A 23,548-nucleotide genomic window follows, 5' to 3' on the forward strand; every position below is an offset into this window, starting at 1 on the left:
AGCAGTATCACATCTAATAGTGTTTTGGTAGTCATTAGGTTTTTCTAAATATAAGATCGTGTTATCAGCAAACATGGATAATTTGGCTTCCTCTTTTCCTATTTGGGTGGCTTATGTTTCATTGGTCGAATTTCTCTGGCTAGAACTTCTAGTTCTATGTTGAATAGGAGTGGTAAAAGTGGACATCTTTGTCTTGTTCTAGATCTTAGAGGAAATGTAAAAAAGTCAGCTGCGTAAAAAGAACTATTTCTTTATATGGTATGTGTTTTAATAGTATGTTATTTTCCATACAGGTTCAGAGAGAAGAAATCATGAGGATTGCAGTGGAGTGAGGTGGGAATGGAAGATAAGGAACTGGAGACAGTGAGTATAGATCATTCTTTCATGAAGTCTGCCACTGGAAAAAGATAAATAGTTGGATGAAAAGACAAGAATGAATGAAGAGTTTTTCACTGTGGGAAGGACTTTAGTAGGGCTTGTGAATTAGATAGAACAAGCCCCTAGAGTGGGCGAAAAGGAAGAAATAAAGGAGAAAATAAATACATTAAGGGAGTGAAATCCTAGACCTCAGAGAGGGAGCATAGATGGTCAAGGTTGAATCTAGGTCTTTAATGATCTTGAGTAACATAATGGAATTAAATAGAAATGTTATGATCCCTAACATCTGACCCATGAGTTTCTTTTTGACTTAAACTGTGTTTCAGGCAAGCTGACCGTCACTCATCATGAGCTGTGCCCCTAATGCTTCACACTCTCCGGTCTTCCTGCTCCTTGGGTTCTCGAGAGCTAGCATCTCCCACACTCTTCTCTTCTTCCTGTTCCTGGCTGTTTACCTGACCACTATATTGGGGAATGTGACATTGGTGCTGCTCATCTCCCGGGACTCCAGACTCCACTCACCCATGTATTATCTGCTTCGTGGCCTCTCTGTGATAGACATGGGGTTATCCACAGTCACGCTGCCCCAGTTGCTGGCCCATCTGGTCTCTGATTACCCAACCATTCCTGCTGCCCGCTGCTTGGCTCAGTTCTTTTTCTTCTATGCATTTGGGGTTACAGATACACTTGTCATTGCTGTCATGGCTCTGGATCACTATGTGGCCATCTGTGACCCCCTGCACTATGCTTCGGTAATGAATCACCAACGGTGTGCCTGCTTACTAGCCTTGAGCTGGGTAGTGTCCATACTGCACACCATGCTGCATGTGGGACTTGTCCTGCCCCTTTGCTGGACTGGGGATACTAGGGGCAACGTTAACCTTCCTCACTTCTTTTGTGACCACCGGCCTCTTCTTCGAGCCTCTTGTTCTGACACACATTCTAATGAGCTGGCCATATTCCTTGAGGGTGGCTTCCTTATGCTGGGCCCCTGTGCCCTCATTGTACTCTCTTATGTTCGAATTGGGGCCACTATTCTACGTTTGCCTTCAGCTGCTGGTCGCCACCGAGCAGTCTCTACCTGTGGATCCCACCTCACCATGGTTGGTTTCCTCTATGGCACCATCATTTGGGTCTACTTCCAGCCTCCCTCCCAGAACTCTCAGCATCAGGACATGGTGGCTTCAGTAATGTATACTGCCATTACACCTTTGGCCAACCCTTTTGTGTACAGCCTCCGCAATAAGGATGTCAAGGGTGCACTCCGCAGGCTTCTTGAATGGGGGAAGGTAGACCCCTGATTAGCCTGCTGCGGGCCATATTGGATAGGTAAGAAAAGTCATGGGCCTATTCTAAGCAGAGTTGGTTTTGGGGAGATCAGAGAGAGGGAGGGCTTAGATAATTTAAGGAACTCCAGATTTGGCTCTTGTCAATGTTGTGCTTTGATAAAGCCAGGAACATTCCACATTCATAGACACATAAAATCAGGGCTCCCTTATCAGCATAGCTCTGGGCACCCTCCATCATTTTATCGAAGTGGATAAAAATGAATTACCAAGTCTGGGTAGTTTTAATTTTAGAGTTCTGAGGGAATATGAGGACAGGATTGTGAAACTATGGACTAAAGGAAGGGCGGTGGAGTTAGTCATCATCACATTTAAGTTGGTGTGTGTTCTTGTGGGAGTGTGTCTGTGTATATCAGAAAGTAAGGGAAGACAACAGTTTAGACAAATAGGGCTGTCTCAGGAACAGAAAACCAAACACCTCATGTTCTCACTCATAAGTGGGTGTTGAACAATGAGAACACATGGATGCAGGGAGGGGAATATCACACACTGGAGCCTGTTGTTGGGGAAGGGGCTGGGGAGGGATAGCAGGGTGTGGAGGGATTAGGGAGGGATAGCATTAGGAGAAATACCTAGTGTAGACGACGGGGTGATGGAGGCAGCAAACCACTGTGGCACGGGTATACCTGTGTAACACACCTGCACATTCTGCACATGTACCACAGAACTTAAAGTGTAATAAATAAATTTAAGAAAAAAGAAAAAAAAATAGGGCTGTCAAATACACTGCCTATTCCATTCAATGAGCAGAAATATGTCCCCAAGTGAGTGTGAAATGATAATGATGATTCTACTATTCCATAAGTTAGCCCTAATGTCCATGCGTTTCTTATAGTGTGAACTTCTATCTCTGATGCATACGAGTTCTATTTTATATATTTTAAATTAATGTGCATTAAAAATAAAATGTAGGTAGAAAAATGCAAGATAACTACTTCATTGCGTAAAAGAAGGAACAGTGAACTACCTTAACACTGATGAAAAAATTGGCACGTTGCTTATAGCTTTTTGGCAGCTGAAAAATTGGTCTCTACTTTGGTGCTTCTTAAAAGATTAAAATGGTAATTTTGAGGGTACTCAATTTTCACCTTTATGCACTGACTTTTGCCCTTCACTCCACTTGAGATGCAGCTTCACTCAAACAGGTTGTAATTTAATTGTAAACAGGGTTTCCTGTGCTGAGGATTTCCAGGGCATCTATGGCTTCCAGAGTTATAAGAACTCTGGAAGGCACCTTGACAATCACAGAGCACTCTTCTTGGGACACCTTCAGCATGATTGGTCCAGGCAAGATCTGGTCTTCTCTGCTTCTTCTCCTTACTGAGTGTGCTGACCTCTGTCTCTATTCCTCTATAAGCCCCTTCACCCCCATCCCAAAGGCAGTACCTCAATCCCTAGGATCTCCCCATTCCAGGTACAATTTCTATATTCCCCTGACTAAGCGTCTTCTGTTCACTCAATACATTCTTTCTTGAGCTATTGGTAACATCCAGTGTTCTAATCTCAATGCCGAATCTACATTATCTGCCTGTGAGTTCTGGCATAGTTTTTGGGAACCATCACCTCAACCACATGCCTGGCTCCCATGACATTGTACTATTGGTGTCCTCTAATGTCGTTCCATCTTTTCTGTACCCCTGTGTGACATCTGTTCCTTCTACTTTAAGTCTTAGGCACCTTGCCTATGCTTGTCTTATCCTGTTACAGAACTCATCTACTCTTAATATATCACTTCTCTTTTCAAATTACTATCACCTTACAATGAAAATCTAGGAAATTAAATTCTCACAGTAGATTCATTTCCACAGCTCTTCATTTATTGTCATAATCACCACTGATATCTAAGGTTCCAATAAGTCAACCCCAATTCTTCCTCTGTCTGTATCAGTGCTTTTCACCTTTCACTGTGCATCAGAATCACCTGGGAGTTTTGGATCCAGTTGCTATGAGGTAAAGCTTAGGCATCAGTATTTTTAAATGTTCCCCAAATGATTCTAATAGGTAGCTACAGTCAAGATCATTGGCTTAATGTGATGTGTTTTGAAGCTCATCAATTAATCCTCCTAAAACCTCTTGCATTTGGATAGTAGTAATAGCTTTTATATAGCACTTACTATGTGTCAGACACTGTTTTAGGATCTCTCCACATATTAACTCACCGATGTCCCTCAGCAAGGTGATGAAGTAATTGCTGTTCTTACCCCCATGAGGCACAGAGAGAATAAGTTACTTGCTTGGAGTCAAACCTTGCTCATCTGTCTTCAGATATCCTGTGGCTTGTATTCTGTATTTCCTCTCCAAATTGAGCTATGCTCAGTTCTCATAGCCTTTACCTCATGCAGATCTTTATCGTGTCCTATGCAAATTACAAATGGACCTCCCTGCTATCAGTCTCTTCCATTGTTCATGGTGTTGATCTTACAGAGCACACTGCATAAATCAGCACATATGCAGCCCATGTGCATTGGATTTGAAGTCAGCATGCTTCATCCACTTTTGTTTAACTCAATCCCATCACTTCCTCACTGTGTCATTTTGACTGAGGCTTTGCATCTGTGAGCCTTGGTTTTCCCAGAGATGATTTTAATACCTGAATTACTTCTCTCACAAGTTAATTACACTTCTCAAATTGTGCACATGATTTTGCTTTGTAAACTCTTAAATAATAGAGAAAAGTTGTTATGATTATGGTCCATTAGACAAGTCCATCAGCATCTTTGAAATTGGATTACACTGTTGAAGAGAGAAAAGGCTACATTTTATATTTATTAATTATTTCCCAAAGCAGCTGGTCACAGAACATGTACAAATATTCATAAGCACTCATTGACAACTATGTTATTTTTTGCTGGAAAAGTTCACAGTTTGTACAGCACTGGTGAAAAAGATACGTTTTTAATTTATCATCAAATTATGCATTTTTTCTGGAATCCTGGTCCTGCTCCCTGAATTCTCTTCTCTGTCTTCAAACTTCTGTGTCAGTGGCACAGAGCAACCCCACAGCACATCAGAAACACATGATAGGTCTAAAAGTATACTGATGCCCAGGTCATACCACAGACCAATTAATACAGAATCACTAGGGGTGGGCCCAGACAGGGATATTTTATGATTCTCTCCAGGTGGAAATCCATGATTATGAACCATGGCTGTGTGAACTAATGGGACTACAAATAGTCACGCTTCTGCTCTCTCTGTCCAGGTTCAGGAAGGTTAAGGGGAAATTATCCTCAATTGGCAGGAGGAGAAGAAGAGGCACTCTGTTCTGAACTGAATGTTTGGGTCCCTCTAAGATCCATACGTTGAAACCCTAACCTTCTAGGTGATAGTCTTAGGAGGTGGGAGCCTTTGGGTGATAATCGGGTTGCGAGGATGGAGCCCTCGTGAATGGAATTAGTGCCCTTTCAAGAAGAGGTTGAAGAGAGTTTCTTTATCCTATCTCTCTGGCTCTCAACCGTGTGAGGATACAATGAGAAGATGGCTGTCTGAAAACCAGGAAGCATGCCCTCACCAGCCACTAGATCTGCCCCATCTTGATCTTAGACTTTCCAGCTTCCAGAACTGCAAGAAATAAATATTGTTTAAACTACCCAGTCTATGTTAATTTGCTATAGCAACTCTAACTGACAGATAGATTTGCTGTTAATAAATCTTTGATCCTGATGCAACCCTTTTTATTTGCCCAGTAGGTTAGAAGCTGAGTGTGCAGCAGGGATGCAATCTCTTAACTTCTACAATAAACAGTGAGTGAGTACTCCACTATTTATTTTCTTCTGTGAATTAATGTTGTCTCCTTTTTGCTGCAATTAATAAGAATGCACTTTTTCCATATTTTGGATTACTTCCAGATGTGGGGTTACTCGGAGACAGTATATGATCTTATTTTAGCACGTATTTTCTCATAATTTGTATTGCATTTCACATTGTTTTATTGTCTTTTCCCCTACTAAGATATCTAGAGGCTTATAAATGTTACTTATATTTAATGGCTGGTCATATTTACATTTTTCAAAATTGTACTGAAGTTTATATTTCACTGACAATATCAAAACCATATCTTTGGATGACTTATCATACATACTGTGAGATTTACTGTGATTTTTCTGTTATTGCCCCAACTGCATTCGGTTCTTATTTTATTTTTTAAAAGTAAGATTAATATTTTAAAGTGGCTTTAGGGCTGGGCATGGTGGTTCGTTCCTATAATTCCAGCACTTTTGGAGCCCAAGGCAGGGGAATCACTTGAGGCCAGGAGTTCAAGGCCAGCCTGGGCAACATAGTAAGACTTCATCTCTACCAAAAAAAAAAAAAAAAATTAGCCGTGCGTGGTGGTGGGCGTCTGTGGTCCCAGCTCTACTTGGGAAGCTGAGGTATGAGGAGGCTTGAGCCTTCAAGACTGAAACTGTAGTGAGCTATAATTGTGCCACTGTATTCCAGCCTGGGTGACAGACCCTGTCTCAAAAAAAAAAATAATAAATAAGGTAGCTTTAGGTTCACAGCAAAGTTGAGCAGAAAACACAGAGAGTTGCCATATACCTCTTTCTCTCATGTACATAGTTTATTCCACTGTCAACATTCCACACCAGAGTAGTAGTATATTTCTTAACATTGATGACCTACATCGACATACTGTCTCCTTGAATCCATACTTTACATTAGGGTTCACTCTTGGTTTAGTACATTCTATGGGTTTGGACAAATGCATAGTGGCATGTATTCACCCTTACAGAACCATACAGAACAGTTTGACTGCCTTAAAGATCCTCTGTGCTCCTCCTATTCATCTATTCCTTTCCCCTAACCTAGAAGCAGATTATGTAGTCATTCTATGTTTCAGTTTTTGAGGAACCTCCATACTGTTTTCCATAATGGCCGTACCAATTTACATTCCCAACTATAGTGAACCAGCGTTCCCTAGTTTTAGCTCTTGCACTTAGGTTTTTGGTTAATTTTTGTATATGGTATGAGGAAAGAAAGAGTCTAACTTTATTCTTTTACATATAAATAACCAGTTATTCCCACACTATTTGTTGAAGAGAATGTTCTTTCCTCCTTGAATGTCCTTTGCATCTGTAAAAAAATCAACTGACATTAGATAGATGGACTTATTTCTAGACTCTGAATTCTATTTCATTGATCTATAGTTCTATATCCTTTGCCAGTATCACATGGCTTTTATGACTGTAACTTTGTAATAATTTTGAAAATAGGAAAGTGTGGGTGCTACAAATTTGTTCTTTTTTTTTTTTCAGATAGTTTTGGCTACTCATTGCTTCTGGCAATTTCATGTGAATTTCAGGATTGGCTTTTTTATTTCTACAAAATAGTTAATGGAGATTTTTGTAGTAATTGTATTGAATCTGTAGACCAATTTATGAATTATTGCCTTTTTAGGAATATTAAGTCTTCCAATCCATTACATGGTTGTCTTTATTTAGGTCTCTCAAATTTCTTTCAACAATGTTTTGTAGTTTTTAGTGTACAAGACTTGCACATCCATGGCTAAATTTCTTCCTGTTTTATTCTTTTTGATGTTATTATAAATTAAATTTTATTTCTTTTGAAGGTTATTCATTGCTAGTATATAGAAATACAGTTGATTATTCATGTTCATGCTGCATGCTGAAACTTTGCTGAAGTTTATTAGCTCTATTCATTTACTGGCTGCAACAGTTTATGTGTTTTATTTTGTGTGGGTGGATTTTTGAAGATTTCTGCTTGGTTCCTTTTTATAATTTCCATCTCTTTATATATATTCCATTTTTGGTGAGACTTTCTTTTTTGGTTTCCTTTAGTTGTTGTTGTTGCTGTTGTTGAAATAATATAGAAGTTTATTTACATTTTATGTTCAAAAAATTTGCAGTTGGTCAGTCCAGGGCTACAGAAGCACTCCATGGCATCAGGAATCTGGGGATCTTTAATCTTTTTTTCTGTGTTTATGTTTATTTTATTTAAAATTATTATTTTAATTGATACAGAATAGTTATGCATATATATGGAGTATAGTGTGATATATTGATACATGTATACAATGTATAATGATCAAGTCAGGATAAATAACATATTCATCACCTCAAACATTCATCATTTCTTGTTGTCGGAGATATTCAAAATCCTCTCTTCTAGCTTTTGAAAATATACAATAAATTATTGTTAACTATAATCATCCTACAGCTTTAATTAAAAAAAAATTTAAATTTTTGTGGGCACATAGTAGGTGTATGTATTTGTGGGGTACACGAGGTGTTTTGATACAGGCATGCAATGCATAATAATCACATCATGGAGAATGGGGTATCCATCCCCTCAAGCACTTATACTTTGTGTTAAAAACAATCCAGTTACACTCTTTTAGTTATTTTAATGTACAATTATTATTGACTATAGTCACCCTGTTGTGCTACCAAAAGTATGTCTTATTCATTCTTTCTATTTTTTGTACTCATTAGCCATCTCCACCTTCCCCCAACAACCCCCCATCTATCCTTCCCAGCCTCTAGTAATTATCCCTCTACTCTCTATGTCCATGAGTTAAATTGTTTTACTTTTTAGATCCCACAAATAACTGAGAACATGCAATGTTTGTCTTTCTGTGTTTGGATTATTTCACTTAGCATAATGACACAATTTTTATCAAAAATGAGTTCACTGTGTATGTATGGATTTATTTCTGGATGCTCTATTCTGTTCCACTGGTCTGTGTGCGTCCATGTGTCTGTTTTTATGCCAGTACTATGCTGTTTTGGTTACTATAGCTCTGTAGTGTAATTTGATGTCACGTAATTATTTCAGTTTTGTATTTTTGCTTAGGATAGCTTTGGCTATTTTGGATCTTTTGTGGTTTCATATAAATTTTAGGATTTTGTTTTTATTTCTGTGAAGAATGTCATTGCGTTCTAATAGGGATTGGATTGAATCTGTAGATTGCTTTGGATAGTATAGGCATTTTAACAAAATTGATTCCTCCAGTCCATGAACATGAAATATCTTTTTATTTTCTTCTGTCCTCTTCAGGTTCTTACATCAATGTTTTATAGTTTTCATTGTTTAGATCTTTTTTTAATGAATTTGTTTTTCAGTTCTAATAGTTTTTTGGTGGAGTCTTTAGATTTTTGCAAATATAAAATTATATCATCTGAAAACAGGGATAATTTGACTTCTTCCTTTCCAATTTAAATGCCTTTTATTTCTTTTTCTTGTCTGATTACTCTAGTTAGGAATTCCAGTACTGTGTTGAATAACAGTGGTGAAAGTGGGCATCCTTTATGTGTTCCAGATCTCAGGGCTTTTAATTTTTTCCCATTTAGTGTTATAGTAGCTGTAGGTCTATAGTGTTTTTCTTTTATTGTATTGAGGGATGTTCCTTCTATACACAGTTTCTGGGGGCTTTTCATCTTTAAGTGATGAGAAATGTTATCAGATTATTTTTTCAACATAAATTGAAATGAACATATGGTTTTTGTCCTTTGTTTTGTTGTTCTGACATAGCTCATTGATTTGTGTATTTTTTTAACTGTAGATTTTTTTTTATTTTTTAATTTTTTTAAAATTGTACTTTAGGTTCTGGGGTACACATGCAGATCATGCAGGATTGTTGCACAGGACATACATGGCAAAGTGGTTTGCTGCCTTCCTCCCCCCATCACCTATATCTGGTATTTCTCCCTACCTTATCCCTCTCCATCATCCCCACCCCTGTTGTCCCTCACCTCAGCTAGTCCCCGTAACTGACCACAGTGTTTGATGCGTCCACGTGTTCTAATTGTTCAACACCTGCCTATGAGTGATAACATGTGTTGTTTGATTTTCTGTTCTTGTGTCAGTTTGCTGAGAATGAAGGTTTCCAGATTCATCCATGTCCCTATGAAGGACACAAACTCATCATTTTTTATAGCTGTGTAGTATTTCATGGTGTATATGTGCCACATTTTCTTTATCCAGTGTATTGTTGATGGACATTTGGGATGGTTCCAGGTCTTTGCTATTGTAAACAGTGCCACAATGAACATGTGTGCATGTGTCTTTATAATAGAACAATTTATAATTCTTGGGTATTCACCCAGTAATGGGATTGCTGGGTCAAATTGTATTTCTATTTCTAGGTCCTCGAGGAATTGCCACACTGTCTTCTACAATAGTTGAACTAATTTGCACTCCCACCAACAGTGTAAATATGTTCCTGTTTCTCTGCATCCTCTCCAGCATCTGTTGTCTCCAGATTTTTTGGTGATCACCATTCTAACTGGTGTGAGATGGTATCTCAATGTGGTTTTGATTTGCATTTCTCTAACGACCAGTGATGATAAGCATTTTTTCATATGTTTATTGGCCTCATATATGTCTTCTTTTGTAAAGAGTCTGTTCATATCCTTCACCCACTTTTGAATGGGTTTGTTTTTTTCTTGTAAATCTGTTTTAGTTTTTTGTAGATTCTGGATATTGGCCCTTTGTCAGATGGGTAGAATCCAAAAATTTTTTGCAATTCTGTTGGTTGCTGGTTCGCTCTAATGATTGTTTCCTTTGCTGTACAGAAGCTCTGGAGTTTAATTAGATCCCATTTGTCTATTTTGGCTTTTGTTGCCATTGCTTTTGGTGTTTTAACCATGAAGTCCTTGCCTATGCTTATGTCCTGAATGGTTTTGCCTAGGTTTTCTTCTAGGATTTTTATGGCATTAGGTCTTATGTTTAGATCTTTAATCCATCTGGAGTTAATTTTAGTGTAAGGTGTCAGGAAGGGGTCTAGTTTCTGCTTTCTGCACATTGCAAGCCAGTTTTCCCAACACCATTTATTAAACAGGAAGTCCTTTCCCCATTGCTTGTTTTTATCAGGTTTGTCAAAGATCAGATGACTGTAGATGTGTGGTGTTGCTTCTGAGGCCTCTGTTCTGTTCCATTGGTCTATGTCTCTGTTTTGGTACCAGTACCATGCTGTTTTGATTACTCTGGCTTTGTAGTATAGTTTGAAGTCAGGCAGCATGATGCCTCCAGCTTTGTTCTTTTTGCTTAGGATTGTTTTAGCTATGCAGGCTCTCTTTTGGTTCCATATGAAGTTTGAAGTGGTTTTTTCCAGTTCTGTGAAGAAGATCATTAGAAGCTTGATGGGGATAGCATTGAATCTATAAATTACTTTGGGCAATATGGCCATTATCACGATGTTGATTCTTCCCAACCATGAGCATGGAATGTTTTTCCATCTGTTTGTGTCCTCTCTTATTTCCTTGAGCAGTGGTTTGTAGTTCTCCTTGGAGAGGTCCTTTACATCCCTTGTCAGTTGTATTCCTAGGTATTTTATTGTCTTTGTAGCAATTGTGAATGGGAATTCACTTTGATTTGGCTCTCTGTTTGTCTGTTATTGGTGTATAGAAATGCTTGTGATTTTTGCACATTGATTTTGTATCCTGAGACTTTGCTGAAGTTGCTTATCAGTTTCAGGAGATTTTGGGCTGAGATAATGGGGTCTTCTAAATATACAATCATGTCACCTGCAAATAGAGACAATTTGGCTTCCTCTTTTCCTAATTGAATACTCTTTATTTCTTTTTCTTGCCTGATTGCTCTGGCTAGAACTTCCAATACTATATCGAATAGGAGTGGTGAGAGAGGGCATCCTTGTCTAGTGCCAGATTTCACAGGGAATGCTTCCAGTTTTTGCCTATTCAGTATGATATTGGCTGTGGGTTTGTTATAAATAGCTTTTATTATTTTGTGATATGTTCCATCGATAAGTTTATTGAGAGTTTTTAGTGTAAATGGCTGTTACATTTTGTCAAAGGCCTTCTCTGCATCTATTGAGATAATCATGTGGTTTTTGTCTTTGGTTCTGTTCATGGGATGGATTATCTTTATAGACTTGCATGTGTTGAACCAGCCTTTCATCCCTGGGATGAAGCCTACTTGATTATGATGAATAAGCTTTTGATTTGCTGTTGCGTTCTGTTTGCCAGTATTTTATTGAAGATTTTTGCATTGGTGTTCATCTTAGATATTGGCCTGAAGTTTTCTTTTTTAGTGTGTCTCTGCCCAGTTTTGGTATTAGGATGATGCTGGTCTCATAAAATGAGTTGGGGAGGATTCCCTCTTTTTGTATTGTTTGGAATAGTTTCAGAAGTAATGGTACCAGCTCCTCTTTGTATGTCTTGTAGAATTCGGCTGTAAACCTGTCTGGACCTGGGCTTTTTTTAGTTGATAGGCTATTAATTGCTGCCTCAACTTCAGCCCTTGTTATTTGGTCTATTCAGGGTTTCAACTTCTTCCTGGTTTAGTCTTGGGAGAGTGCAAGTGTCCATGAATTTATCCATTTCTTCCAGATTTACTGGTTTGTGTGCATAGAGGGAGGCACTGCTGGGCTGCCACGAGTTCAGTGGAGCTGCTGTGTCTTTAATTTACTTTTTTATTTCTACCAGGACTATGTTGTTTTGGTTACTGTAGCTTTGTCATGTAGTCCGAAGTTGGATGATGTGATGCCTCTGGATTTGTTCTTTTTGCTTAGGATTGCTTTGGCCATTTGGGCCCTTTATTGTTTCCATCTGAATTTAAAAATAGTTTTTCTAATTATGTAAAAAATGTGATTGGTAGTTTGATAGGAATAGCATGGATCTCTAAATTGCTTTGGGCAGTATGACCATTTTAATGATACTCATTCTTCCTATCTATGAGCATGAAATATTTTTCCATTTGTTTGTGTTATTTCTGATTTCTTTCTTTTTATTATTTTGTAATTCTTGTTGTAGAGATCTTTCATCTCCCTGGTTAGCTGTATTCCTAGATATTTAATGTTCTTTGTGGCTACTGTGAATGGGGTTGCATTCTTGATTTGGTGCTCAGCTTGAATATTATTGTGTATAGAAATGCTACTGAATGTACATTAATTTTGTATCCTGAAACTTTGCTGAAGTTGTTCTGCAAAGATCTCGGAGTATTTGGGCAGAGACTATGGGATTTGTTCAGTGTAGAATCTTATTTCCTATGAGGAGAGATAGTTTGACTTCCTCTCTTTCTATCTGGATTTCTTTTATTTCTTTTGCTTGCCTGATTGCTGTGGCTAGAACTTCCATTATTATGTTGAACAGCAGTTTTTGTGAGTCTGGACATCCTTGTCTTGTTTGGTTCTCAAGAGGAATGCTTCCATAGTGTACCCATTTAGTATGATGTTGGCTGTGGGTTTTTTATAGATGGCTCTTAATTATTTTAAAGTATATTCATTTGATGCCTAGTTTGTTGAGGGTTTTTAACATAAAGATGTTGAATTTTTTCAAATGTCTTTTCTGCATCTATTGTGATGATCATGTGGTTTTTATTTTAGCTTTGCTCATGGGATGAATCACATTTATTGACTTGCATATATTGAACCAACTTTGGATCCCAACAATGAAGCCTACTTGATCATGGTGGATTAGCTTTCTGATGTGCTGCTGGGTTTAATTTGCTAGTATTTTGTTGAGGATTTTTGCATCTATGTTCATCAATGATATTGGCCAGAATTGTCACGTCTCCACCAGGTTTTGGTATCAGAATGATTCTGGCCTCATAGAATGAGTTATGAAGGATTTCTCCCTCCTTGATTTTTTTGAATAATTTCAGTAGGATTGGTACCAGTACTTTGTTATACATCTGGTAGAATTCAGCCATGAATTCATCTGGTCCAGGGTTTTTTCTGGTTGATATTATTATTATTATTATTATTACTTATTAAATTTCAGAACTCATTATTGGTTGATATTAGTTTATTCAGGGTTTCAATTTCTTCCTGGTTTAATCTTGGAGGCTGTATGTTTCCAGGAATTCATCCATGTTTTCTAGTTTGTGTACACAGAGGTGTTCATAATAGTCTCTGAGGATATTTTATATTTCTGTGGAGTTGCTGTTAATTTCCCCTTTGTCATTTCTGATTGTGTTTATTGAGATCTGTCTTTTTTTCTTTGTTAGTCTAGCTAGTGGTTTGTCAATCTTATTCTTTCAAAAATGAACTTTTGGTTTTATAGATCTTTTGCATGAGTTTTCATGTTTCAGTTTTATTTAGTTCAACTCTGACTTTTATTATTTTTTCTTCTGCTAGCTGCCTTTTCTTCTCTTTAGAGCCTTTAACATTTTTTTTCTTTCATGTTGACCTTGGAGAATATGATGATTAAGTGTGTTGGGGATGGTCATCTTGTATATGGTCATCTCATAAGAGTTCTCTGAATTTCCTGAACTTGAATGTTGATTTCTCCAGTGAGGTTGGGAAAATTTTTCTGGATAATATCATCAAATATGTTTTCCAAGTTTCTTGCTCTTTCTCCCTCTCTTCAGGGACACCAGTGCATTGTAGGTTTGAGTTCCTTACATAATCCTATATTTCTCGGAAATTTTGCTCATTTTCTAAAATTCTTTTTTCCTTATTTGTGTCAGACTGAGCCAATTCAAAGAACTAGTCTTTGAGCTCTGAGATTCTTTCTTCAGGCTGGTCTATTCTGATGTTAATACTTCTGATTATATTATGAAATTCTTATAATGAGTTTTTCAGCTTTATCAGATCAGTTTGGTTCTTTCAGAAAATGTCTATTTTGTATTTCAGCTCTTGAATCATTTTACTGGGTTCCTTAGTTTTCTTGTATTGGTTTCAATTTTCTCCTGAATCTCAATGATCTTTGTTGCAATGCAGAGTCTGAATTTTGTGTCTGTCTTTTCAGCCATGTCAATCTGGTTCAGAATGATTGCTTGAAAACTAGTGTGGTCATTTGGAGGTAAGAAGACACTCTGACTTTTTGAGTTGGGTCTTTGGAGAAATATATATATACACACACATATACACACACATATGTGTGTGTGTCTGTGTCTGTGTGTGTGAGAGAGAGAGAGAGAGAGAGGGAAATAAAATAAATAAGCAAAATTGGCTTTGCTAAAGTAAGTCTGGCAAAAGGACAAATTAAGTGAGGGTAGGAAATGTGAAAATCATTGGCAGACAGGATGGAAACATGATAATAATTGTTAGCATTGTCCCACTGTTATCTTGGAAATTTTCATGTCTTGCACACAATTCAGCTAAGATGTTTGAATTAATAGCAAACGTCCAATAATTACAGAAAGAATAGGTTAGAAAAAAATGGCTTCTTGAGGTAATGAAATGGGAATCTGTTTACTCTTAAGGTTTCTCCTTGCCTGACTGTTGACATAATACAAGGTTATATTGTCTCCCTAAGTGTAGAGTATTCCTCCAGGCACAATTGTTTTAAGAACTTTTATGGTTTTTGCCTTGGTGAGATCTACCTATAAGGAAGAACAATGAGCAGGCTCTTGAATCACAATCACGTTTGATAATGGAATGTGGAAGGGTTCAGCTCATTCTAATGAGCATTTCATCTGAACACAATTGGAACCTCCTGGGGTTAGTACTGTCCCAGAATGAGAGCATGTAAATGAGCCTGCTTCCATGCAGTGAGCTTCCTTATAGAAAGGGTTTTATGAAAAACAACAAGAATAGGATTGTTAGTTTTGTGAAAAGGTGAACAAGAGGGAGTGCAACTCTGCCCAGACTTCTTAACTTGGGTGTATGATCTTAGATACAGAGAAAAGGTAAGACTAAGGCTGCACACTGCCCTAATAGTAAATGTAAAGGGAATATAAAATAATGAATCCTCTTGTGGAAAATAGCATGATACTTGTAATCAAGACGATCAAAGAGAATAGGATGAAGTACAAATATTACAGCAAGGAAAGCAATAGGGGAAAAATTATCAGTTATAACCTAAAAAGATACATTTTAAGTGGAAATATGACAGCCGAGGTGGAGAATATCGTCATGCAATCTGGAGAGACATTTTGTAATTCCTAGGTGCAAGATGTCTGACAGAGGAACTAATTTATTTTACAAGAGTTTGGAGGATTTGGGGGATAATAAACAAAGAGGTTATTATATCTCCGTTTCAACATTTGTGATTTATCAACCAAAGTGGGGGAAGGAATAGGCTAGAACCAATTAGAAATAGAATTTAGATCAGAATGCATTAAATAAATCATATTCCTAACATATAATTTAATAGATCAGTAGGTTTACTATAGTTGACAATAATCTTTGTACATTTCAAAATAGCTGGAAGAGAATAATTCATATGTTTAGATACAATCTAAAACATCATTCCTAATGGCCACAGCATTCCTAATGTTAGGTAAATGTACTAAAATTTATTTAACTTGTTCCATATCATTGGACAACTAAGTTGTGTGCTGCTTTGATAAAGAAAAGGTAAGTATTTAAGGTGATGGATATACCAATTACCCTAATTTGATCTTTACACTTTATATGAATGTATCGAATTATCAAATATGCCCTGAAAATATGTACATCCATTCAAAACAGTAAAGACCCATGTGTTCCTTGGTGCTCCCATCAAAGAGGAAAGTCAAGAATAAGCAGGGATGGGGCTTGACACTGTAGCTCTCTCCCTCCTTCATAACTCTAGATGTTCCTGAAGCATCAGATGGGAACTGAAAAATGCGAGAGGCTTATCTGTCCGTTTCTAGGAATTCTTCCTTTTGTTTTTGTTCTTGCAGATTTCAGTTTAGTTTACTGTCTTGAGATGTTCAAATACTGGCTTTGTGTGTATCTTTGTATCTCTCCTAAAATAATTTATGTCTTTCTCTAGCAGTAGCATCCTTGATCTCTCAAAGTTGCCTTAACAGGACCCACCAAACTCTGATGGGAGCAATATTAAGATATTGGAAAAGGGCCGGGCGTGGTGGCTCACGCCTGTAATTCCAGCACTTTGGGAAGCCGAGGCGGGTGGATCATGAGGTCAAGAGATCGAGACCATCCTGGTTAACATGGTGAAACCCCGTCTCTACTAAAAATACAAAAAATTAGCTGGGCATGGTGACACGTGCCTGTAATCCCAGCTACTCAGGTGGCTGAGGCAGGAGAATTGCCTGAACCCAGGAGGCGGAGGTTGCGGTGAGCTGAGATCGTGCCATTGCACTCTAGCCTGGGTAACAAGAGTGAAACTCCGTCTCAAAAAAAAAAAAAAAAAAAAAAAAAAAAAAGATATTGGAAAAGAGGAAAGGTACAGAGATGAATCCTTGAAGGAGTCAGCCAACAAGAGTGCTGCCACTTCTCTTTTGTCTTATAATTAGCTTCAAAATTCAATTTTGCTTTGCTTGGAAAAAAATGAACTCTCTATGTTATTGTATTTTTATTTTCTTAATGGATAAATCTATAGTCTTTGCCACCTTTTCCTTCTTGGAGACCATTGTCTCTCACCCTTTTCCCATGAAGAGACTTACTCTATCTTTCTCCCTTCCCACCTCTTCTTCTCTTCACCTTTATACATCCACATTGGCAACTGCATGTGGCTCTACCTTGAATGAGTAATAGGATCACAACAGCATACAGTGTGAGCTTTATCCACAGAAACAGAACTTATAGGAAGAATAGAGACAAAAGAACAGACACAGGAAAATGTAAGTTTTATTTCTCTTTTAAGTTGTTCCTACATGTATGATCTTTAGAGTAAAAACAAGCACCAAGAGATGTCCTTAAAATGGAGTTTTGATTCTTTCTTTATTGAAGGCAATTTACCAACTTAGCATCCCAAATGGTGACTGTCTTTGTAATTTGTACACTTTCTGAATTTGATATTATTTGGGTCTTTTTATTCTGAAAAAGCCAGAATGAATCAAATAATAAAGAACCAAGCCAAAGGAATAACCCGTCATTAGTCTTTTCCCTTGGAGTATCAATGAGGAAATTGTTATTTAACACTTTTTTTCATCAACTTGCCTAATTATCATGTTAAATTTTTATTTTATTATAAAAGTGATATGTATGTTTATTCTAGAACATGTAGGTCACAAAAGATATAATGGACAAATAATAACCTTCTACAAATTCTCTATCCAGAAATTATCGTTTGTTTTTTTTTGTATATTTTCTTGTGATTGTTTTAATGCATATCTGATGAAGTATGACCATACTGTATATATTGCTTTTTATCACACGTTTTAAGCATAATCTTATACTGTGAGTTATTTTATCATAAACTTAGGTACAATCTAAAACATCATTCCTAATGGTCAGATTCCTAATGGCCACATCATTCCTAATATTATGTAAATTCACTAAATGTACTTAAGTGTATTTAACTTGTTCCATATCATTGGACAACTAAGTTGTATGCTGGTTTGAATTATCCTGTGATGAATATTCTTGCATAAAGATTATATAGGTATCTGATAGTTATCTCTGATTATTTCATTAGTAAAATTCTGCCCAAATTAATTCCTTGGCCAAAGGTTGTGAGTGTTCTTAAAGTTTTTTATCCACATAGCCAAATCGCTTTCCTGAAAGATTTCAGAAAGTTGTATTTCATCTCTACAAGTTAATACCAACATTTTCTCTAATATGAGGTCTGTGATTTTTTTAAGACCCTAAATTGGTGGATAAAATGTTTATTAATTATTTTTATTTAATTATAAATTATAGGTTTAAACCTGTATTAGGTTTAATATAATTTCCATTTAAAGGATTAAAGTAAGGTTTATTCAGAACTGTTGAATTTGTCATGTAAGAAATAACATAATAGTTGATACTAAATTTTTATAGATGTCACCTATTAAATAAAGGGGACCTGAAAATTTATGACTGAGGTAATTTAGGAAAACCAAAGACTAACTGAGTGAATTAAGATGTACCTCAGGAAATGTGATAGATGCAAAAACAAAAAACAAAAAAACTGAGAACCTAATGTGTTGAATGACTTGTGATGAAAGACAGTTACAAATGGCTAACCCAATTCTATCTAATAAATAGAGCTCAAAAAGCAATGATTTTTTAGTGTTTTCAGTACTATTCAGAAGAAATGTTTCTAATCCTTTTGTAACTAAATTCCTACAGTGGTGATAGACATCTTAGGAAACAAGAGCCATCCTTAATTCTTTGGCTTCTGGATAAAGGAAACAAATTTATCATATGTATTTTTTCTTCCATCTCTCTACAGATTTCAGCAAAATAATCTTATAATAATAAATGGAAAGGGAAATCTTATAATAATAAATGGAAAGAAAGGGGAATAAGCAGATGGGATATTTCAATGAATTTTTAAGTGACAGAAAGTAGCAACGAGAAAAATATTCCTTAGGATACCCAGGAAAGGATTGCAATGGATGAGAGTACTGATATTCCCGGCAGGGACACAAGGCCCCAAAGGAGCCAATTCTCAAAGAGAGTGAGAGGAAGATTATAGGGGTATTAACCAAAATGAAAAAGTCTTCCCATAATACATCTAAGCTAGCCACTTCATATACATCCTTCTCTCTTCCCCATCTCAAGACTCAGATCAAGATGACCTAGCATTTTACCCCAATGAAAACTTGTTCATTCTTCTCTAGAAAGAGAAAGATTTAGGGCTATTTAATTGACTATTAGCATCCCAGAGAAAAGTCCTCATTTTTATTTGGGACAAGTTGCATAAAGACAAGCTACCCATATAACTTAAGTAGAAGGCTTTTCTATTCCCCTGGGAGAATATAATAGTGTAGACCCATATATACAAACACAATAGCATAAGAAATTGATACTTGCTACCTAAAACAAGCAACCCCAAGGCATCAGATCTGATAAACCAGCAGCATAAAAGAGAAAAGCCAGTATAAGAAAAAACTGAATATAAAAAATAAAATACTGAATAACTGACTCCAGAAGAAATGTCATTCATTCAAGTTACAAAAAATGAACAAAAAATAAAGAGCTCATGGACATGAAACATGATTGCAAGAGTAATAGAAATATTAATTATGAATTACTAATGTCCCAGGACATAGACTAGAAAGACAAAGAGACAGAAAATACTAAAAAAAAGAGATTAATTAGAGAGGTGTGGTATCCAATTAGAGTTTCAAAAAAATGCTGGGGAGAAAATTGGGAGAATAGATAATTAAAGAAACTATACAAGAAAATTTCTCTGAGCTGAAGGGGGCATATATCTTCAAATTCAAAAGATCTCCTAAGTTTATCACAGAATTAATAAAAAAAAATCTACATGCAGTAACATCCTTATAAAATTTAGGGTAGGAAGAATAATGATCTTAAAAAATTACCAGGAAGAAAATACAGAAAAGGAACAGGAGTCAGACTGGTTGCAGACTTCTCATCAGCAATGTTAGATGATATGAAACAAAGAACTAATACCTTCAGCAATCAGGTATGGATGTAAAATGAAAATGCTTTCTGACCTGCAAAGACGGAGAAAGCTTACTGCCAATTATTACATGATTTGGTAGATACTTGAATCTGTACAAAAAAATGTGAGAGTTGCTTTTGCTTCACATCCTCACCAAAACTTCTTGTCTTTTGTCTTTTTGATATAAGCCACCCTGACAGGTATGAGGTGATTTCTCACTGTGACTTTGATTTGCATTGTTATGATGAGTAGTGATGTTCAGCTTTTTTTCCATATACCTGATGGCCATTTGTATGTCTTCATTGGAGATATGTCTATTTAGGTCTTTTGCTCATTTTTCAACTGGGTTGTTTGTTTTCATTTGCTTGCTTCTTAATCGTTATATATTTTAGACATTAGCCCCTTATCAGATTTATAGTTTGCAAACATTTCCTTCCATTCTGTAGGCTTTTTACTCTTACACACTGTTAAACACTTACATACTTTGTAGATAGTAGAAATAAGGTCAAGGGAGCTATTGTATAGCATGGTGACTGTAGTTAATGACAATGTGGTGTCTCCTTGAAAAATGCAAAAAGAGTGGATGTTAAATATTCTCACCGCAAAAATAAAAGCTTTATAAGGTAATACATTTGTTCATTAGCTATATTTAACTATTCCACAGTGTATATACACTTTAAAACATTATGCTGTACACAATATATAATACATTTTTTTTAAAAATGTGATGTGAAACCAGGAGACAAAGCCATAGATAAAGTGGAAAAATATCCATCATCCTACATAAATCCCAAGATGCCAGTAGAACATCCATCAATATTGAGAGAGAATGTGAGTGCACTCAAAGTAAAAATGTCTTCAAGGAGAAAAAAAAAAAGAACTCAACCTGGTACTAGTTATCTATTACTGCGAAACTAATCAGCACTAACTCAGTAGCTTAAAACAGCACACTCTTACTACTGCACAGAAATCCAGGAATAGTGTAACTGAATTCTCTGTCTCAGTGTCTCACTCAAGGCTGCAATCAAAATGTTGGGTGAGGGCTGGGGTCTCAGCTGACAGCTCAGTGCAGGAAGGATCCACTTCCAAGCTCACTTGATAGTTGGCAGAATTTAGTTCCTTGAGGAATGTTGTAACGAGGGCCTCAGTTGCTAGTGGGCTGTTTGCTAAAGGCTTTGTTTAGTGCTTCGGCACTGGGACCTAAACAGCATGGCAGCATGCTTCATAAAGCGTTCAAGACAAGAAGACAATAAAGAGAGTCTGTTAGCAAGATAGAAATTACAATGCTCTGTAATTTAGTCACGGCTATGACATCCCGTCACCTTTGTCATATTCAATTGATTAGAAGCACATCACTAGGTAGGCCCACACTCAAGGAGAGGAGATAACACAAGGGCATCTACCAGGGCATGGGATTCATTGGATGCTATCAGAGTTTTCCTGCCGTGTAAGCAAAAGATAGAATGCCTAATGATGGAGATGGTAAAAAATTTGTAAGAAACTGGGTCTATGAAGGCAATATTATTTAGAAGAGCTGATGAAGGATTAGATCAGAACACTCATTTAATATGAATGGTCTCCTTTTGTGAGATGTAAATGCAACCATAGCACATCATTTGGTGCTGTAGTGGATGATATTTACATAGTTATAATAATATAAATGTTGTTTATGAATTTTTAACTTTATCTGGAAGACTTAACTATGGCTATAACTGAGAACTTACATGTTTTCAATCTTGACAATACACAAAGTGAAGGTATGGTTCTCTGAAGTTTGAGCAGAGTAAGAGGGATGGGGAGGGGAAGAGAAGTTGAGTCTAAAGTTGGTGGAGCAAGAAATGTAGACTTACGTAAACCACTTAAAAGCAGAAAAATGACTAACAGAAGAACTAAAATCATCAAAATTTGGGGAAAGGAGGAGATAATAGTGAAGATAATGAAATCAAGGTAAAACTTCATCTAAGTAGACAGCCAAAGGATTTTGTTTTTTTTCTTTTGAGATGGAATTTCACTGTTGTTGCCCAGGCTGGAGTGCAATGGGGCCATCTCAGCTCACTGCAATCTCCGCCTCCCAGGTTCAAGCGATTCTCCTGCCTCAGCCTCCCGAGTAGCTGGGATTACAGGCATGTGCCACCAGGCCCAGCTAATTTTGTATTTTTAGCAGAGACAGGGATTCACCATGTTGTTCAGGCTGGTCTCGAACTCCTGACCTTAGGTGATCCACTTGCCTCAACCTCCCAAAGTTCTGTAATTACAGGCATGAGCCACCACCCGTGGCCCCAAAATATATCTTAAATTGAAAAAAAAACATGAACATAGATGCATAAGCAAGTAACATATTATTTAGAGGCACAGAAGTATGCACCACCAGAAGGGTTACGACTAAACATGGTGGTTGGCAAACTAAGGTAAGAAACCTCTGTTTATTATTACATATCCTCCTATACTTATACTCTGCTATTGTAAAATTATTTTTCTCACATTCACATAGAAATATAGTAGTTTATAAAATCTCTTTATCTGTATAGCAGTCTCAAAATTACCTGTGAGCTTGGTGTGGTGGCTCACGTTTGTAAACACAGCACTATGGGAGGCCAAGGCAGGTGGCTCATCTGAGGTCAGGAGTTCGAGACCAGCTGGCCAACATGGTGAAACCCCATCTCTACTAAGATACAAAAATTAGCTGGGCACAGTGAGGCATGCCTGCAATTCCAGCTACTTGGGAGGCTGAGACATGAGAATTGCTTGAACCCAGGAGGTGGAGGTTGCAGTGAGCCAAGAGTGTGCTACAGCATTCCAGCCTGGACAAGAGAGTGAGACTCTGTCTCAATAAAATAAAAATTAAAAAAGTTACCTGTTGATCTGCCTATAGGGAAAACATGAGCTAAAAAGACATGAGAATCCGATCTACTGGAAGATTATATTATTCACTGAAAGTTAATTATTAGTAAAATCAATGATTATGTTAATCATTTCTACTCTCAACCCAGATAAGTTTAGTGGAGTTACTGGAACAAGAGCACCGCTACCAAAAGAATGAAATTGAGCTGCTTGACACACACAGTTAGGACCAGATCTTCGCTCCAGTGGCTGGTCTAAGATGCAGAGACTCTGAAGTCAAGTTGAGCCTCAACACCTTTCTCTTCCTTTTCCAACTGTGATCCTCCCTTTTTGCAAGTGACACAGACCATGTCTTATGGCCACTAGAAATAGGACAGAAGTGACTGAATTTGTCTTACTGGGCTTGTGCAGCTGGTCAGGGATGCAGCCAGTTATTTTTGGTATTATCCTTGTCATGTACCTGGTTGCAGTTATGGGCAATGCCCTTTTAGTCATTGTTGCTCGATCAGACCCCAAGCTTCAGACTCCCATGTATTTCCTGCTCAGCCAGCTTTCCTTTATTGACATTTTTCTGACAACTATCACTGTTCCTCAGATGCTGGTGCACACACTGTCTGTGAATCAAACTATCTCCTTTAACTGCTGCATAATCCAGCTATTCTTCTTCATGGCTGTGGGCAGCATGGAAGGCCACTTGCTGGCTGCCATGGCATATGATCGCTATGTTGCCATCTGTGATCCCTTAAGATACTCTGCCATCGTCAGCCGTCGCCTCTGTTTGCGCATAACATTGACCTCATGGGTGGTTGTCAGCCTCAACAGCCTCCTTTATAG

The 23,548-nt window shown here is 37.2% G+C and overlaps 1 protein-coding gene and 1 long non-coding RNA gene across 2 annotated transcripts in view; both read left to right on the forward strand.

The window, feature by feature from the left end:
- The first annotated feature begins 293 nt into the window (after positions 1–293).
- On the forward strand, positions 294–2,117 carry LOC105721231 (olfactory receptor 1B1). Its single transcript, XM_012458194.2, has one exon. It carries the CDS (start codon positions 726–728, stop codon positions 1,677–1,679), a length of 954 nt encoding a protein of 317 aa, XP_012313617.2. The 5' UTR covers positions 294–725; the 3' UTR covers positions 1,680–2,117.
- Positions 304–23,548, forward strand: part of LOC135274785 (uncharacterized) — an 84,847-nt gene continuing 61,602 nt past the window's right edge. The window contains exons 1-2 of the long non-coding RNA XR_010342528.1: positions 304–363; positions 5,414–5,471. This is a non-coding gene — a long non-coding RNA (uncharacterized LOC135274785). The remainder of the gene's footprint in view (positions 364–5,413; positions 5,472–23,548) is intronic.

Source organism: Aotus nancymaae, unplaced genomic scaffold (assembly GCF_030222135.1).
Source record: "Aotus nancymaae isolate 86718 unplaced genomic scaffold, 86718_ANA_hifiasm-v0.15.2.pri h1tg000003l, whole genome shotgun sequence".
In the NCBI taxonomy this organism is placed as follows: domain Eukaryota; kingdom Metazoa; phylum Chordata; class Mammalia; order Primates; family Aotidae; genus Aotus; species Aotus nancymaae.